The sequence below is a fragment of the Watersipora subatra genome, chromosome 4 (assembly GCF_963576615.1).
Source record: "Watersipora subatra chromosome 4, tzWatSuba1.1, whole genome shotgun sequence".
Lineage (NCBI taxonomy): Eukaryota > Metazoa > Bryozoa > Gymnolaemata > Cheilostomatida > Watersiporidae > Watersipora > Watersipora subatra.
Window position 1 is genome coordinate 56322553 of NC_088711.1, and position 20512 is coordinate 56343064.

General features: G+C 37.1%; 1 protein-coding gene across 1 annotated transcript in view; it reads right to left on the bottom strand.

The window, feature by feature from the left end:
- Positions 1-790: 790 nt before the first annotated feature.
- LOC137393252 (dynamin-binding protein-like) overlaps positions 791-20512 on the bottom strand; it is a 51266-nt gene continuing 31544 nt past the window's right edge. Inside the window, exons 14-27 of the mRNA XM_068079713.1 lie at positions 18788-18878; positions 18341-18464; positions 16356-16447; positions 15887-16042; positions 15153-15258; positions 14596-14723; positions 13381-13485; positions 8607-8735; positions 7010-7162; positions 5251-5433; positions 4455-4607; positions 4061-4253; positions 2699-2943; positions 791-1548 (exon numbers count right to left, since the gene is read on the bottom strand). Of these exons, the coding sequence (XP_067935814.1) occupies positions 1363-1548; positions 2699-2943; positions 4061-4253; positions 4455-4607; positions 5251-5433; positions 7010-7162; positions 8607-8735; positions 13381-13485; positions 14596-14723; positions 15153-15258; positions 15887-16042; positions 16356-16447; positions 18341-18464; positions 18788-18878 (2044 nt within the window). The 3' untranslated portion in view covers positions 791-1362. The remainder of the gene's footprint in view (positions 1549-2698; positions 2944-4060; positions 4254-4454; positions 4608-5250; positions 5434-7009; positions 7163-8606; positions 8736-13380; positions 13486-14595; positions 14724-15152; positions 15259-15886; positions 16043-16355; positions 16448-18340; positions 18465-18787; positions 18879-20512) is intronic.

Here is a 20512-nt window from a genome sequence, read left to right on the forward strand (position 1 = left end):
CGATGAGATGTCTCTCCTTCTTTCATGCGTGTCCCTTGTGAAAATCTTCACAAATTCTGAGCGCTTAATATAGGCCTTGTTTTGGTTGTAAAAAGAATTCGGTGGCTTTATGAAAGCAAGCTAAAACAAATTTTAGATATTGACTAATTTGTATAAAATTTTATGAAAAGCACACAAGATATTGCAAGTAGTGACATATTGCAAATAAAAGGCCAGCATCACCTAGAGGGAATACCTAGCCTTACATACCTAGTCAGCCTAAACCACACAGCTCCACAATAATTGGCTGTCCTGAATCTCAGGCTAAGAAATATTTAGTAAGAATGTTTCCTACTCCAAGTACCTCTAATCTATGATTGGCTTTCTTACAAGCTGCTAATAGCATACTCCTTACATGAATTAATGCAAGGAGGATGCAATTAATGTGTTTCTTCGCAAGTGAGCACCTACTCTATGACAACTGGAGACATGTTGAAACAAGAGCATCGAGTTTGGTAGGTAATAACAAAAATACTTATGGCAGGCCTAGTCATTGTACAGCATCATAATATTAGTAACAACCAAAACCAGTATTTGTGTAGTAGTTACTGTTGCTAGTAGCTATCACAGTAGCTGAGTATGGCAAGAACTATGATAGTATTAGCTAATGACAGTGATAGTGTCTGAGAGGAGTAATTTATACAAGTGGTCATGACAGACGAGGAGTGGAAGCAACTGGTGGCACCGTACAGAACTAAAGACTTATTGTCACACATGGAGTGAGCTATTGTTGAAACAAATGAACTTGGACAGTATCAGTGCATTTAAGATAATTTGGTGCTCTTTAAAAAAACAATAAATAACAAAATATAACCGATTGAAAGGTGTAATACACATCAAGTAATCATGTTAGTTCACTGCAACTAGCTATCAATATGCAAGCCTATTTTCTATTTTACCAAAACAAATAAGACATGAAACTTAATAAAAATTAATAATAGTAATAATTCATGAGAGATAAAAATAGAAAATATTTTGACAGGTTCTGATAATACTGCAATGAGAAAAAATAGCAGCAGAAAAGGACATGCATAACATGAAAAGCACTGTGAATTGCTGGCTGAGCCATATATGTACCTACTAACAAAACCACATGAAATACAAAGAAGTGACAATATAAGACCCTTTCATGTCTGCTAGCGATGGATGATCTCTTACAGAGTTCTTTTATCTTTAGCAAACTGTGTGTGATGAATGCAAATGCAATGTTAAATATCTCATGTAAGCATGGAATGGAGCGCTTGTCATATATTGCTAAAACGCCACATAAAAACCTAACAAAAATATATGCGAAAATCTAGTGACATGTGAAAGAAACAAGATTCAGCTCTTAGTATATGGAGCTAGATAGTTGGCGGGAACATATCCGAATCCTGCATTGGTCTCTGCATACCACCACTCTGTGTTACCGTGTTCATCGTGTTTCTGGTACACGTGTATGATCTGGTTAGCTGTCAACGAAAGTTCATTGTCATTTCGTCTAGGAAAGTCATACATAGCTTTGTAAACCTACAAAAAGGTCAAAGAGAGTCTAGTAGTATTAGACAAGAAAACAGATGCACACAATAGTAAATATGATAGACTAGTACACAGTAGGGAATATGATAGACTAGTATACAGTAGCAAATATGATAGACTAGTACACAGTAGTAAATATGATAGACTAGTATACAGTAGTAAATATGATAGATTAGTATACAGTAGTAAATATGATAGACTAGTACACAGTAGTAAATATGATAGACTAGTACACAGTAGTAAATATGATAGACTAGTACACAGTAGTAAATATGATAGACTAGTACACAGTAGTAAATATGATAGACTAGTATACAGTAGCAAATATGATAGACTAGTACACAGTAGTAAATATGATAGACTAGTATACAGTAGTAAATATGATAGACTAGTATACAGTAGTAAATATGATAGACTAGTACACAGTTGTAAATATGATAGACTAGTACACAGTAGTAAATATGATAGACTAGTACACAGTAGTAAATATGACAGACTAGTACACAGTAGTAAATATAATAGACTAGTACATAGTAGTAAATATGATAGACTAGTATACAGTAGTAAATATGATAGACTAGTATACAGTAGTAAATATGATAGACTAGTATACAGTAGTAAATATGATAGACTAGTACACAGTAGTAAATATGAGAGACTAGTACACAGTAGTAAATATAATAGACTAGTACACAGTAATAAATATGATAGACTAGTACACAGTAGTAAATATAATAGACTAGTATACAGTAGTAAATATGATAGACTAGTACACAGTAGTAAATATAATAGACTAGTACACAGTAGTAAATATAATAGACTAGTACACAGTAGTAAATATAATAGACTAGTACACAGTAGTAAATATAATAGACTAGTATACAGTAGTAAATATGATAGACTAGTACACAGTAGTAAATATGAGAGACTAGTACACAGTAGTAAATACGATAGACTAGTACACAGTAGTAAATATGATAGACTAGTACACGGCAGTAAATATGATAACAGTAGTAAATATGAGAGACTAGTACACAGTAGTAAATATGAGAGACTAGTTCATAGTAGTAAATATGATAGACTAGTACATAGTAGTAAATATGATAGACTAGTACACACTACACTATAAATTTCAACTCACTTCATGCGGCTTCTCCTGATAAGGAGGTGGAGGTGAGTTAGGCTGCTCTTTCTCTAATGGAGGTTTTTCCAAAGCTGTGGGATTATCCACAGACAATGGTGTAGAAGCAGTTTGGAGCTGTCGGCCAGACTGGTGAGTATGAACAGGCTCAGATGTAACGGATGCCACAGGCTGTTTAGCTGGCAAGCTATCTGGCTCATCACTGAATGGCTGGAGTACAGTTTTCTTGACAAAGCCCTGATCAACTAAAACAGTCCGAATAAATGGAGTTATCTATCATACTGAATGTGGAAAGCTTCAACCAGCCGAGGCCATGGCCTGTATTTTTATCAACATAAGGATAAGGTTATTTTACTTCGTAAAAAATAATGTCCACAAATTGACACTTCTACAAAACAAACAAGGACACATCATCATAACTCAGATCAAAATTACAGTTTGATAAAATAAGTGCAAGTCAATACTTCTGAGTGTTATGCACTTTCTTCATTTACCCTTTTAACTTCCCAGCAGCATATGTGTATCTCATAATGCTAGGCTAAAATGAGTTCACTTGTTAATGAAACTGTTTCGAGTCCAAATGTCTCTGTAACTTTAGCATCAATATTTCCCAGAATATATAAGGGTGGTTTTAATTAATGGTAAATCTTTGCATGTCTACATGTAGGTCAAAAATAATAACTTGGTTATTAAGATAGTCATGTATGTCACAATGATTTAGATACAATAAATATATTGACAGCAAGGGTTTGATGACCAATATATAAAATCTACCAACCAAGTATTAGCTGGCAAGAATTCTAATACAACCAATAAATAAAATATTGTATATTATTATTGTATAATTTATTATTGTATATTATTATACTATTGTATGTATTATTAACAATTTTCCATTCATTTTTCTGCCTGCCTGTTTGTTTCTCTGTCACAAAGCATGAACAATAAAGATTACCTTGCGAATTTGAATATTTGCTGTAAGCAGATATTCAAATTTTTTCAAGATAAACAATATCAGTGCTGCAATTTTGGGTAGTTTTCTGTTTGCCGAATGATGATTTTTGACAATTTAAAATTCTAATATCTAAGATATAAAAGCTAAAACATTCTAACAATATAACATTGACGATATTCTAAAAATTACTGACACCGTAAAAGACGATAGGTTATTCGATGGACGATAGTTTTTTGGAATTTCCGAATATTAGCGAAACAAAATTATTAGCAAAAGCTCAAAACCTTAGTTGCTGTGTTGCTGTCAATTTGTTCGGGACGCGTAATGTAAGACGCCAATTTATGACCGCAAATGCACATTTCTCTTGCAAAGCGCAAAACGATTCAAGTCTACATGTAGATGCTAACCTCCGTTGTCAACAAACCATCTCTCCTCACTGCCCATTGGATCCTTCTGCTGTATGACTCCCACAAGGTCACCTCCATGCAACTTCAACTCCATGGGTTCAGAAGCAATATGTTCGGAGGTTGCTTGGTATAATTTTGTTGAAAGGTAGTTCCGTGTTAGACGGTTTCGCATTTCCGTTGTTTGGGCCACAGACTAGATCAAAAAAATTGGAAAGGATTATGAAGAGACAAGACAAGATAATTTAGAGTAATCTAAAATTCATGTTTGTTTCTTGCTGGCGTTTATGAATCAAGTTCAGAGAGTCGATGATTTTATTCCTGAATTAGTAATGGACCATAACCAACATCTATGACCAACACAGCCAGATGTACTTGAAACTAGAGTGTTACTTACAGTCACTGAGGTTTTCCTAGCATTGTGGCTGTCAGTGAGTTTCTTCGACTTAGGAGCTGATATGATGTTAAGCATTTGTGATGCTGTGATATACCTCTTCTCAAACTGCTGTACGGCTTTTGCAGACGAAGTTGTAAACGTTATAGAAGAAACCTAAAATAAACCCAACTACAATGATACAGCAGATACCTTTTCAACTAAATTATATTGATACAGTGATGCCTTTTGAACTTAATTGTATTGATAAAGTGGTGACTTTTACCTAAATTATATTAATACAGTGGTGCAATTTCTACTAAATTATATTGATACACTGGTGCTTTTTCAACTAAATAACTATAAAACCTCTATTTGAACGCCACCTCTATTTGAACGCCACCTCTATTTGAACGCCACCTCTATTTGAACGCCACCTTTATTTGAACGCCACCTTTAATTGAACGCCACCTTTATTTGAACGCCACCTTTATTTGAACGCCACCTTTATTTGAACGCCACCTTTATTTGAACGCCACCTTTATTTTAACGCCACCTTTATTTTAACGCCACCTTTATTTTAACGCCACCTTTATTTGAACGCCACCTTTATTTGAGCGGCACCTTTATTTGAACGCCACCTTTATTTGAACGCCACTCTTATTTGAATGCCACCCTTATTTGAACGCCACCTTTATTAGACCACAGAGGCTGTACGAAGAGAACACAGAGACTATATGAAGAGACCACAGAGGCAACACAAAGAGACCACAGAGGCTACACTGTAACATGAAACACTAGCACACACCTAGGCACATACCTGGAGTATAGGTAGTACTGAGCCATATGACTCCCTGTAGTAGGCCTGATAGAGGCTGGTAAACTGACTAATGGCATCTCTGAATATATCATAGACTAAAGCATTGAACTTGGGTAGCTCCTCCTTGAGCTGCACATTCAGAGCTTCAAAATCTTTCCTCGCCTTCTCCAAGTCTTCCTTAGACTACAACCCAAAGAACAATACAGCTGTGCATGGAGTGATGCTATGGCTAAAGATTGTAACAATGCACTCCTGACTAGATGAATAAAAATCTACATGTAATGACCTTGATTCCAGCATTAACCCTTTTACATTTTCGCTTCACGTCTACGATTGGTTAATAATATTGATTTATTATACTAAAACATGATTGACTAGTAACATAACATTGAAAATGTGATTGGTTGCTACTGTTTTCCTAAAACTGTGATCGGCTGTTAGTGGTATATTGAAGTTGTAATTGGGTAGAATTATATTCTATAAAAGTGGGCAAAAGATAGGTATTGTCTTCTCTCCCCTACCCACTGCTTGTAGAACAGTACATGCATATATAGAACAAATGTAGATACATATACAGTAGACGCTCCTACAACATCAACGCCCCGGGAACGTTTACGTTGTAGGAAATTTAGGTTATAAGAACAATAAAATACATCTAAATTGCCTGATCCGTTCCAAGATCTCTCCTAACTCACCCGTTTGGGCATACAAAAAGGAAATTTTGGCTTGACTTTTTAATTTGTAGGCTGTACCGTAACTGAAGCCTTACTAGTTTGCATCGACAACTTTTCTAATTTTTATGATCAATCTCACTGGTTTTATCTACCATTATTGCGGCAATTCTGCAATAACTTGATGGGGAGCAAACATCTTCGACGTTCATTTACAACGATTTGCCTACGCTTTTAAACAGCAAAGAGTACTCCGCAAAGTAAAACTAATAACAAATAATTTATTTGTTTACAACAAAGCAACACAACAAAATATTTTACAAAAAGCGGTACTACCTGTTTGTCATCTATCTGTATCCAGGGGTCAAGGTTAGGATAAAAGAGAACTTTCCGCAATACTCCAACGTGTGACATTCGGATTGGAGGATCGACGTTGAAACACTTGCACCAATCGATTGCCTTTGTATTTATGAACAGTGCGCAGCTATCCTATTTTTTGTTTTGTCGACACATCTGACGATCTATCACGACGGTACAAAAGTTGTATATCTAATAGGTATATGGCTACATGCACATCTATTTATTTTTTGCAAGTGCAGCGAGATAGGTTCATGTTCAAATCGAATTTGAAATCTCACCTGAATCAGCACTTTACGTTATATGGAATTTTTATGTAGTAAAACGCAAAAACTTCACATAAATTATTTACGTTATCTGGAATTTATGTCATAGGATGTATACATTATAGGAGCTTCTACTGCATATGGAGCATAGTAGATGTGTATACATATATATATATATACATATATATATACATATATATACATATATATACATATATATATACATATATATATATATATATATATACATATATATATATACATATATATATATACAATGTATATAACGGGTGGAGTTTAAATTTATACCCAATTCACACAATCTACAAATTGAGTGGGAGTGAGAAGTGGGAGTGCCATAGAGTTATCACGAAGCAATAATAAATGGGAGTTCCATAAAGTTATCACAATGTACGTTATAGGACGTGGGAATCCAAACGAGAAAAATATAAATAAATAACTCACTGCCCTGTCATCTTTGTATTTCTCAAATCTGCCCTGAGCCGAGTCAAAATCTAGCCTCTTATCAGCTCTTTTCATTATGAGTTTGTTGGGGCCTTGAAAGAGCGCCAACAACTTAAGTAGCCGACTTTGCACTGAGGCTTCAATGTCATTCTTCTAGAGAAATAATCCCAAAGTTTTTAGATAAATTATACTGTACAGTCATACCTCGACATACAAGCTTAATGCATTCTGGGACTGAGTTTGTATATCAATTTACTTTCCTCTCAAGGCACTATTTCCTACATAAAATAAACAAATAAAAATTAATATGTTTACCATATTATGAAAAATCCCCTAAGGATGATATTACAATGGAAAATTGTTTTTAATTGTTATAATTCAGTACCTACACTAACAAAGTAACAAAAACCCACTTAGTTGTTATGATCTGCAATAAATTGAAACATCACTATGTACACTACCGAATGGAGTTTTTACCGCCATTGATAACGGCGGTGTGAGAATGACTTGAGAGCAACACACTCGGTACACTAAACTTTTGTGACGCTACCTAACAGAAACTTTATATTTAATTCAAATGAATATAGCTTACTAGAGACACACTTGAAGTTAAGTTTTAATCTTTTACTAAACTTACTTTAATTTTGTCATCTTGATTTTTTAGTCTCAGTTTCAGATTCTGCGCTTTTGCCTCTCATTCACTATAACTTTTAGCTAACCTGTTAAAAACTTTTTTCAAACTGCTTTGAGGAGAGAGACTGAGCATTGCCGTTCTCAAAAACAGCCTCTCGCATACCTGGCCATATAGTGTAGCGGCCATCGGGAATTGGGTCGTACACTTGCAGTATCCCATATATTACTCTTATCTTAAAGAAAAAACTTGTAATAAAATGAGCTCATACCTCGAGTTTCTCGTATGTTGGGGCACTCGTATGTAGAGGGTGACTGTATTTTCACAGCATAGTGATAAATTTTAAAGTTGTCAAAAGCTTTTAAAAAAACGATGGTAGGCCACATAGACAAAAGGCTATTTAAATAATTTGTTTAGTATACCATGAATCTAATAATTATGTAAAATGCTTTGACTAATGGTGCCCTAGAGATTAAACCTATTACTGATCCTCGTCAATACATTAGCTATATATTAACACTTGGCTAGGCACAGCACTATGTAGTAACACTTTTTTTTATAATGTGGCATATGTCATGAACCCAAATTAATTTTGTACATTCCTGCTTTCATCGTTAATGTGTAGCATTTTCTCCATGACCAAAATATAACAATACAAATATCTGTACAGACGTTATCAGTTACTAAATATGCTGAGAATACTTCAATAGCAGTCCTGGAACATCCAGTAAAGATGTCATGGCCTTCACGCAACTGAGGCCAATGCTTATTGGTTAGTCCATTTGTCACCACAACGAATCGTTTAATAGCATCGGTTTATGTAACCACAGGTAATATCTACACTATGCATCGCTAATGCCTTTTGTCATTTTGGTGTATGTAGCTAGGATTTTATATGATAACCATCGACTAGGTGAAATTTTATGCGGCACACACCTGCAAGCACAACATAATATCGTAACTTACGAAGGCTTTGAAGGCTGCTGCTGACATCTTCTGCTGAGCTGCCAGATATTTCTCTACCTCCTCCCTGTGTGCGGTTGAAAGGTACTCTGATATATCTGTAGCCACCGCTTCTCTCACATCGTGGGTACTCTAGAGGTTTAGAATGTTATTACTGTTCATCATAATAACATAATTCTACATACAATCTACCGTATTTACAATATTGTATCATTATCATGAAACAAGTGAATACAGTTTAACTTGGCACAGTTTAATGCACTTACGTGATACAACTCTGAGAATAAAGCAATTTTAGCTCTATCATTTAGATTGGTAGCTCTATTGATTCATATATCTCTATGGATTCGATAGAAATGAGGATTAACATAAATCTGCTCATCTAACATAAAGCTTGTCCGCCAAAAAAAAACTTTTGTCGGCAGAACGAAAAACCTCATCTGCTAGGAAAAAAACCTTTTGAAGCTGGAAAAAAACAGTGTATTTGCTGGTAATCTTATATATATAAATAAAAGGGTGTAATATACAAAGCAGAAATGATAAGACTCGACAACCAACAGATGGAAAGTCATGCAAGGACTATGCGAAACTGACTTCAAGACTAGATTTAGAAATCAGAAAACAAGCATGGACAATAGCAATAAACAAAGTTGCAACTGAGTTACAAGTGAAATACAACTGAGTTAAGCAAATACATTTGGGCCCTAAAAGGCTGGCATCAACTTCAAACTAATTTGGAAAAAATTAAAAGATGCAAAACCATATACCAACATGAATAGAATATGTAATTTGTGCTTATTAGAGAAATATTACGCTGCAAACAGACCAGAATGATCCACTCTTAATAAAAAAACAAAGTTACATCTACCTGTCTACATTATAGGAGTTATCTTCCTTGTCACTTCAGGAAACAGCAAATCAAAAAAAAGCAAAACAGACCAATCCCATAAAAGAAGGAGGCACTAACCTGTCAACAGCGAGTGTGATACTTTTAGAGTACAGCCTGATGAAAGGATACACTTTATTACGTGTCATCATTTGTTAGGCCATTGTAATTATATTCATTAATATATAATTGATAAGAGAGATTCTAGTCTTCCATTATGATGGATAGATCTACATGTATTTATATTTCAGCTCTATTTATTTGTCAGCTCTATTACTCCTCTATTTATATGTCAGATCTATTACGGCTAGATTCAGACTGACACTGGACCACAACATCTGTGAGTTGATAATTAAAAACCAAACAAATAAAAGCAACATGGCACCGTAGAATCTTATATCAATACTTGTTTCACAAAAGATTATTTGTCCAGCAAATTTCACTCTCAAAGGATAAAATATACCAAGTGTTTAGAGCCTTCATTTTAACAAAATGATTGCGCAATAGAGCTACTAATCGTTAGCTATAAATGGCACATCATAGCATCCAAGACCAAAGGCTAGACAACACTGTAATTCAGAATTGTAAGTCAAAAACACAAGGACCTAACGGATCGTTGATGTTAGGCTCTCACGGGCAACTATGACCATCCTTGTAGGTCGACTACAGTTACAAGTGCGGCAGACAACTAGACACCCAATACTTCATCACGTATAACTAAGAAAAACTGGCTATTAGCCAAACAGGTAGAAGTTTGGAGAACTGCATGAAATGGTGTGTCATACTTTAGACCCACTAGCTAGTAAGAAAAACACTCCATGCTTTGCAAAATCAGAGTCACTGGATATTCATAGAATCATTTAGAAGTGTTTTAAAAAGTTGACCTTGAACTTGAAGTAATAAACGGTAAACTAGCAGGCAGAAAGTAAATTAGAGGGTAGATGCTAATTACAAGTGTGAATAATAGTTGCTACTGTAGATACTAGTTGCCAGTGTAGATGATAGTTGCCAGTGTAGATGCTAGTTACCAGTGTAGATGCTAGTTCCCAGTGTAGCTGCTAGTTCCCAGTGTAGATGCTAGTTGCCAAGGAAGATGCTAATTGCCAGTGTAGATGCTAGTTGTCAGTGTAGATGCTAGTTGCCAGTGTAGATGCTAGTTGCCAGTGTAGATGCTAGTTCCCAGTGTAGATGCTAGTTCCCAGCGTAGATACTAATTGCCAATGTAGATGCTAGTTGCCAGTGTAGATGCTAATTGCCAAGGAAGATGCTATTTGCCAGTGTAGATGCTAGTTCCCAGTGTACATGCTAGTTGCCAGTGTAGATGCTAGTTGCCAAGGAAGATGCTAGTTGCCAAGGAAGATGCTAATTGCCAGTGTAGATGCTAGTTGTCAGTGTAGATGCTAGTTGCCAGTGTAGATGCTAATTGCCAGTGTAGATGCTAGTTCCCAGTGAAGATGCTAGTTGCCAAGGAAGATGCTAATTGCCAGTGTAGATGCTAGTTGTCAGTGTAGATGCTAGTTCCCAGTGTAGATGCTAATTGCCAGTGTAGATGCTAGTTCCCAGTGAAGATGCTAGTTGCCAAGGAAGATGCTAATTGCCAGTGTAGATGCCAATTGCCAGTGTAGATGCTAGTTGCCAGTGTAGATGCTAGTTGTCAGTGTAGATGCTAGTTGCCAGTGTAGATGCTAGTTGCCAGTGTAGATGCTAGTTGCCAGTGTAGATGCTAGTTCCCAGTGTAGATGCTAGTTGCCAGTGTAGATGCTAATTGCCAATGTAGATGCTAGTTGCCAGTGTAGATGCTAGTTGCCAAGGAAGATGCTAATTGCCAGTGTAGATGCTAGTTGTCAGTGTAGATGCTAGTTCTCAGTGTGGATGCTAGTTGCCAGTGTAAATGCTAATTGCCAGTGTAGATGCTAGTTCCCAGTGAAGATGCTAGTTGCCAAGGAAGATGCTAATTGCCAGTGTAGATGCTAGTTGTCAGTGTAGATGCTAGTTGCCAGTGTAGATGCTAATTGCCAGTGTAGATGCTAGTTTTCAGTGTAGATGCTAGTTCCCAGCGTAGATGCTAATTGCCGGTGTAGATGCTAGTTCCCAGTGAAGATGCTAGTTGCCAAGGAAGATGCTAATTGCCAGTGTAGATGCTAGTTCCCAGTGTAGATGCTAATTGCCAGTGTTGATGCTAGTTGCCAAGGAAGATGCTAGTTGCCAAGGAAGATGCTAATTGCCAGTGTAGATGCTAGTTGTCAGTGTAGATGCTAGTTGCCAGTGTAGATGCTAATTGCCAGTGTAGATGCTAGTTCCCAGTGAAGATGCTAGTTGCCAAGGAAGATGCTAATTGCCAGTGTAGATGCTAGTTGTCAGTGTAGATGCTAGTTGCCAGTGTAGATGCTAGTTGCCAGTGTAGATGCTAGTTCCCAGTGTAGATGCTAGTTGCCAGTGTAGATGCTAGTTGCCAGTGTAGATGCTAATTGCCAGCGTAGATGCTAGTAGTCAGTGTAGATGCTAGTTGCCCGTGTAGATGCTAATTGCCAGTGTAGATGCTAGTTCCCAGTGAAGATGCTAGTTGCCAGTGTAGATGCTAGTTGCCAGTGTAGATGCTAGTTGCCAGTGTAGATGTTAATTGTCAATGTAGATGCTAGTTCCCAGTGTAGATGCTAGTTCCCAGTGTAGATGCTAATTGCCAGTGTAGATGCTAGTTCCCAGTGAAAATGCTAGTTGCCAAGGAAGATGCTAATTACCAGTGTAGATGCTAGTTGTCAGTGTAGATGCTAGTTGCCAGTGTAGATGCTAGTTGCCAGTGTAGATGCTAGTTTTCAGTGTAGATGCTAGTTGCCAGTGTAGATGCTAGTTGCCAAGGAAGATGCTAATTGCCAGTGTAGATGCTAGTTGTCAGTGTAGCTGCTAGTTGCCAGTGTAGATGCTAGTTGCCAGTGTAGCTGCTAGTTGTCAGTGTAGATGCTAATTGCCAATGTAGATGCTAGTTCCCAGCGTAGATGCCAGTTGCCAGTGTAGATGCTAGTTGCCAGTGTAGATGCTAGTTGCCAGTGTAAATGCTAGTTGCCAGTGTAGATGCTAGTTGCCAGTGTAGATGTTAATTGTCAATGTAGACGCTAGTTCCCAGTGTAGATGCTAGTTCCCAGTGTAGACGCTAGTTGCCAGTGTAGATGCTAGTTGCCAAGGAAGATGCTAATTGCCAGTGTAGATGCTAGTTGTCAGTGTAGCTGCTAGTTGCCAGTGTAGATGCTAGTTGCCAGTGTAGATGCTAATTGCCAGTGTAGATGCTAATTGCCAGTGTAGATGCTAGTTGCCAGTGAAGATGCTAGTTACCAGGGTAGACGCTAGTTGCCAGTGTAGCTGCTAGTTGCCAGTGTAGATGCTAGTTGCCAGTGTAGATGCTAATTGCCAGTGTAGATGCTAGTTGCCAGTGTAGATGCTAGTTCCCAGTGTAGATGCTAGTTGCCAGTGTAGATGCTAGTTGTCAGTGTAGATGCTAGTTCCCAGTGTAGATGCTAGTTGCCAGTGTAGATGCTAATTGCCAGTGTAGATGCTAGTTGCCAGTGTAGATGCTAGTTGCCAGTGTAGATGCTAGTTCCCAGTGTAGATGCTAGTTGCCAGTGTAGATGCTAGTTGCCAGTGTAGATGCTAGTTGCCAGTGCTGGTTTAAATAAGAGCTAGTATTGTCAATACAAATAAGAATCGCTATACAAATGCAACTTGTCATTATCAAGGTTGATGCTAGTTGCCTGAACTCCATCGCTAGCAACGGGTTATTACATCACAGACAGTGCACCAAGTCATGTAAACAACAATAAAGCTGTCCAGATAGAGTTATGCTGGATTAATTAACCTATGGATGAGGCAAGAGCTGAGTGGGCTGGAGATTAGACTCACCCGTAAATGACTAAGGATATTGTCTAAGTTTTTGATGAAATCTCTGATGGAAGTTTCAATCTCTCTGAAGAACTCTACGTGTTTGTCAAACTCCTTGTCAACGTGCTATAAAATATTCAACCATAATGAACACGGTACTAGCGGAAATACACAATACAGAGAGAGAAGCAAATGCATATCCTGTGATAAACGCAGTGACTAATAGAGATACAGCCTACAGAGAAACAAGTCACAACATCTTAAAAAAGGTTTACATAGAGCTTGAATCATTAAACTACATGACAGCTGAGAAAATCAAATTGACAGCCTGATCGAATGCTTGGAGACAATCCCTAATATTTATGATAAAGATTTACTTGACAAAGAAATTTCATATAAATTATTGTGAACACTTCGAAAGCAATCCCATATTACTTATGGTGAACCTTGGGGAAGCAATCCTATATACCCTACCCCTAATCCTATACTCGATGAAAATATTTGATGAATATAATAATTCGCGAGTTAGCGTACAGTCAAATCCACAAATTATTAAAATTCGCGAATTATTAAAATCCACGAACAATTAGTTTTATTTTTAACACAAGGGAGAATAACTATTACCTCAAATTAAAAACTAGCCACTAGGCAGGTTAGTAAACGTAGCTGAGTTCCAAACTCTTAAAATCTTCGCTGGGCTTTGAAATAAGGCCATTGCCAATGCATCACACTTCTTTACAAAAATTTTCAAGGTTGTCACAAGTTACTCAGAATTCGGCACGGCGTCATCAAAAAACATATCCTGCAGTTCTTTACATTGAAAAAACTCATAACTTACCACAAGTTGTTGGTTCACCAAAGACCTCCAAATCGATGAACATTCATGAAAACCTCTGGATGCAGCCAAAAATTTATAGCTTAGCATGATCGACATAAAATTCTTAGCTAAACAGAAACCTAAATACGTGGTATACGCACGTAAAGGTTTTACTCCATTGCTAGCTGCTTTAACAGATTAAATTATTCGCGAATGTGTTCAGCCGGGAATAATTTAGTCCACGAATATGCTTGACAAGACAATTTTCGCAAAATTTAACTCCGCGAATAACTTCATCGTGTAGGGTAGTTAAGATATATACGTACTCGGGGAGACAATCCTACATAGTTGTGATCGATATTTTGATAGACAAACTCATACAGTTGAATGTTATGTACGCGTGTAGAAATATTGCTTACCTGGAGAGAAAAGCCAAGAGTGTTGTTAATTCTCTGACTAACCCTGTTTTTATACTTTCTGATAGAGTGCATGTTAAACCTTGAGAGGACATCCTCTTCTTCCTTCTCTTTTCCTATATATTTGTTCACTACAAGATATCAGAGATATCAATGCATGAATACGCATATAGACCAAAATATCATTATAAAGATTATGATAGTAGAGACTAATGACCATTGCATGTCTGAAGAGAGAATCATAGAAGTGTCTGCATATGCGCACAACCTAGCAGCAAATGGTTCAGCTCGCCATAACTATAGAGAACAGGCATGAAGAGACACTCGCATGCAAAATCTTAGAACATGCATATCCTCAGTAATAGTATGTAGAAGATAATCAGTGCATTTAACTAGTTTTTTAACTTTGAACCTTAAGTTTTCTTTAAAACCTACCAACATAGCCTGAGGTACTTTTACCTAACGTAGCTGGTAGGTTCCATACATCGCGTAATAAGCAAAAAGAATATTAACTTTTCTAACATAGCAACAGGCTAGTATGAGGAATAAGGCTACTGTACCAATATCAGTTCTCCTCTTAAACTCATTTGTATAGTCAGCAACCTCCTCCTGTGCAGCCCTCGCTTCCAACAGGTCTGCCTTGTCTGGGTGAGAACTCTCTGTAGCCTAAAGATTATTGTAGTTATCTATCATTACGAGTTATCTCCACATATCAGAATATAAATAATAATACAGTATGTAATGTATGTAGGGCTATAAGTAGATGAAGCCCTGCTTAAGAAATATAACATCCTTAAAAATAGAGTTATTCTAGCTAACTGATAAAAAACTAACAAATAAGGGTTATTCTATCCAGCTAATGAAAGATCGAAAATAAGAGATCCTATCTTAGTAATGAAAGGTTAAAAATACGTGTTATCCAATTCAATGAATAAACAGCTAAAATAGGAGTTACCAACCCATTACTAAAGGTTGAAAACCGGAGTTATCCTATCTAACTACTAAAGGTAAAAAATAGGAGTTGTCCTATCTAATAACTAAAGGTAAAAAATAGGAGTTGTCCTATCTAATTACTAAAGGTTGAAAATAGGAGTTGTCCAATCTAATAGAAGATAATTTAATGATGTTGAATTGTCACTGACAATTCAACTCAATTACAAATCACCAATGACTGGCGGTGCACACCAATAGCTAGTACATGGATTGCATTTTAAACAAACTCTACAATCCTATAATACTTCTGTGACAAAGAACATAAAGGTTTACCCCTGGAAAGTGCACCAACAAGACATACCTCTGATAATTCCATCAGCAACATGATGTATCGAGGGATTCTCTGCACTGGAGTGATCAGAAAGGCTTCAACCGTAAATGGCTTTTCCGGCCGCCCTTTTGCTATCAGTTCTAGACCTTGATTAAAGTAGGCTTGTATCTCTTTAATGCCCTTGTACTGTCACAACAAATTAACTATAATAAGCGCAATTAAACAACCCAGTAGCTGTTGTGAACTTAAATGGCAAGTTTACACCAATGTGAGTGATTCAGTCCCAAACTTTCATGAGAGGAACCATCGGCTGAAACCGGTGAACAAAAACAGTGCTATTTTTTAAATACGTGACGTCACAAGGACTTGCAACTGTATAAACTAAATTTGTAAGTGTACGGCAACATTCACCTCAAGGCTGCAGGTACAAATAACAACAATGCATTTTTGTAGTAAAATTACGACAACTCTGGTAGGATCAAACCTGAATACATTATACCTGTTCAAGAAGACTGGTCACCTCATCATAATTTTTACAGTACAACGCATAGACCTCTTTCATCTCTTCTTTTAGCTCTATAAAAGGTTTGCCTGCAACAAGATAACTCTATGACTGGTTAATCTGCAATATAGCATATAACTCTATGAACAGTTGGTCTATAACAGAAAAGACAGCTTTATGATTGGTTATATTTGCAAAAGGGTAGATGGGTGCAAGTCATTAGTCTACAGCGGAGTGAATAGCTCTATGAATGATCCGTCTCTGGTCAAGTAAACAGCTTTAACAAGGGTTCTGTTTGCAACTGAGCAAAAAAATATAATCATCTAGGGATGGTCAGTTTATTAAAGAGGAGGCAATTTTTTAGATATGATAGCCATAGCAGTGAATGTTCTGTCTGCTATTCTATAAATATTACGTTTGTTAAAGTATGGAAGACTATGAAATTGTTACTAAACAAAAGAGAGAAGATGACTCTGAAAATGATCAGGGAATAAGAAAAAATGTTTTCAGTGCACAATGGCTGGCAAACAGACTACATACTTGGCCTTATAAACCACAAAGTATGTGAAAAGGCTGCCATATTCATAGGGTTCAACCAAGTATTTAGAAATTTGAAAGAGTGAGTGACATGGACACGAAAAGTAATACAATAAATATATGGACAGCAGGCGATAACACAGATATATAAACAAACTGTCGGTACAAAAGAAAAACCATATCTAAACAATTTGTTATTTATAAGAAATATAAATCTGTAAAAAGCTAGAACATATTCTATATGTTATTAGTAAGGCTGAACATTTATGAATGTGCAACACCTAAGCAAATTGTAAATTTATAAGCTTTGAAAATGATCATAAAATGTGTCTCTAGGATAGTAGTTGTACTCTCTTGAATATTTATGATCAGACTATAAGTTACGCTATCAGACATCACTCCATAGCTTCCAGGCTTACTTAGCTACACAAAACTGGGAAGCGTTCAGGTGTGTTGAGTTGGGTCCATCAAGCGCGAGTCCTCCACTATGACATCTAAGCTACCTTACCAATACACTTCACATGTTTAACCATTCAAATCTTGTATACATTAATTACCTATGAAGTAAAAGCGCCTTCTAGAAATTGAACCATAGAGCAGTGATGAGACGTCTCCAATCTCATTTGACTTAAACTGTAAAGACTTTGGCAAACTAAGTGTAACAAATTATGAATGCATTACCTGCAAGGTCATTAAAGACTAACATTTTAAACAATTTATAAAATGTAATACAGTTTAATAAACCCCAGTATTTTTTAATACCCCTCGGTAACACTTAATATAGTAGTATATTACTCATTAATGTATGCCCAACCAGATGCTGACCACATAATGCTACTGCCCACATCTTCATACCACTGCCCACCCCTTCACACTACTGTCCACCCCTTCATACCACTGCCCACCCCTTCATACCACTACCTACCCCTTCATACCACTGCCCACCCCTTCATACCACTACCTACCCCTTCATACCACTGCCCACCCCTTCATACCACTGTCCACCCCTGCATACCACTGCCCACCCCTTCATACTACTATCCACCCCTTCATACTACTGGCCACCCCTTCATACCACTGCCCACCCCTCTATGCCACTGCCCACCCCTTTATAACACTACCTACACTTTCGTGCCACTACTTACCCCTTTATACCCCTGCCCACCCTTTATACCACTGCCCACACTTTCGTACCATTGCCCACCCCTTCAAAACACTACCCACCCCTTCATAACACTGTCCACCCCTTTATACCACTATCCACCCCTTCATCTATTTATTTTCACACAGCAATAAAATCAGCACTTTCATAAGCAGGCGGAAAACCAAGTGTCTCAGCCACAGCAGCATTACTGGTTGCAAAACTAATATGCCAACACGAAACTGCATCGCTACAGCTATGGTGGTACACTGAAAGGCACTAACTATTCTGTTAACTAACTCACCGATGAGCTGCGAATCAAAGTCCGATTGCACAGATGATTTGAGGGCAGAGAGAAGCCTTTCAGACAAACGAATGACGTCAGGGATGTTGTAAAAAAGAGTATCTCTATCCACATCTTCTGGTGCCTGAAAAAGAGAGACAAGTTACCCTAATCATTCAAACAAGAGAGACAAGTCGCCCTAATTATTCAAACAAGAGAGACAAGTCGCCATAATTATTCAAACAAGAGAGACAAGTCGCCCTAATTATTCAATCAAGAGAGACAAGTCGCCATAATTATTCAAACAAGAAAGACAAGTCGCCCTAAATATTCAAACAAGAAAGACAAGTCGCCCTAATTATTCAAACAAGAAAGACAAGCCGCCCTAATTATTTGATGAATAGACAAGACAGGCAGCAGCACAAGGATTACTAGGCATATGATCCAATAACAGTGTCTATACAAAACCTCTAGTCCTGAAGGAGAGGTAAATGCTTGTAGACAAAGTCGTAAGTCCCGCAGGTAGAATTCTTCAGTCTTTATCAACTCCTCAACTTTACTACAATAGAGAAAATAAACCAAGTGAGACAGTTGCAGGTAAATGTGAGACTACAGCAGCTAGCAGTACACACCCTCAACATAGAGATGCCTGGGTTTAGTCCAATGTCTTCGGCCATTAGGAATGAAGTTCACTGATGCCAAACATAGCAGTCAGCAATGATCAACTAATGTTAAGATCAGATCACATTGCAAAGTTAAGTGCAATGAGCAAAGTTAGCTTGGTAGTCAACAACAGCAGGTGAAGTTTGACTTAGATAAGATAGCTGGTAAGATTACACTACAGCCCACTGAAAAAGTTTGAGATGAGAGAGATTTTTGGTAACAACTTTATGGCGCACTCTGAAGGGAAAAGGTGCAAGCAAAGCCCATGTCTTTGTCATTTCTGAATATTTATTTCCGTGATAAAGCTTACGATGAAACTGTAATATATTTTTAGGATATGTTGTTCAGTAATTGATACTATCTTGAGTGGAATACAACTCATAACATCATCATGCGTAACCGGCTGCACCAGCAGCGGAAAACTCCCAAAATTTCATCTGAAAGGCATGTACAGTTGTGACTGGACATAGGAATTGGACTGTTGTTTGTAACATAAAAACTAAAAGTTGACTCGTGAATGATCAGAATACAAATATCTGCTGTTCTCAACTTCATCCATACTACATAAAGAGGTATGGTGGGCCTTGCGTTAGTATTTGTGACTTTCATCACCATAGCCAGTGTGAGACGCAGTCCTACCAGCACTACCTACAAGCTGATTAATCATCTGATAACTATGAGCTGAGAATAGATAATCCAAAGTGGATACCAAACACTGCAGAAGATATGATAGTGCAGAGAGAAAAGCGCTGCCCAGTGAATCATACAGCCGAACTAATGATATCTAAATATAGTTTTCCCCTTTCCTGATAAAATTGTAATGTGATGAGAGTACATGTGCTCGTTGTATATTACGAAGATAAAGTCCAGCTATCACATGACATGACCTCATAATATCTCTGCTTCCCGTTGTGTACCCAGATTTTTATCTACAGTCAGAGCAAGCCCTTTATCTCATCTCACTCTATGCTTAAATACATCATGAAATACTTTTTACTGAAACATTGCTTAGCAAGTTAAACTTCAGCTCGCCGTGCATGCAACAAAAATTTATAAATTTAAACATGTTTCAGATACAAGATATATTACAATAATGCAAACCTATTGCAATAATGCAAACCTATTGCAATAATGCAAACCTATTGCAATAATGCAAACATATTGCAATAATGCAAACCTATTGCAATAATGCAAACATATTGCAACAATGTAAACCTATTGCAATAATGCAAACATATTGCAATGATGTAAACCTATTGCGATAATGCAAACATATTGCAACAATGTAAACCTATTGCAATAATGCAAACATATTGCAATAATGTAAACCTATTGCGATAATGCAAATATATTGCAGTAATGCAACACTATTGCAGTAATGCAAACCTATTGCAACAAAAATAGTACAAAGCTACATACAAGAGTAGCGCATTGTTATGTATATGAGCAGTGCAATTTTATGAGCTCAAAATTGTATAGTTTTGTGTACGAGCTGAGAATTAGCACTATGGCACATAAGGATTTTGACCC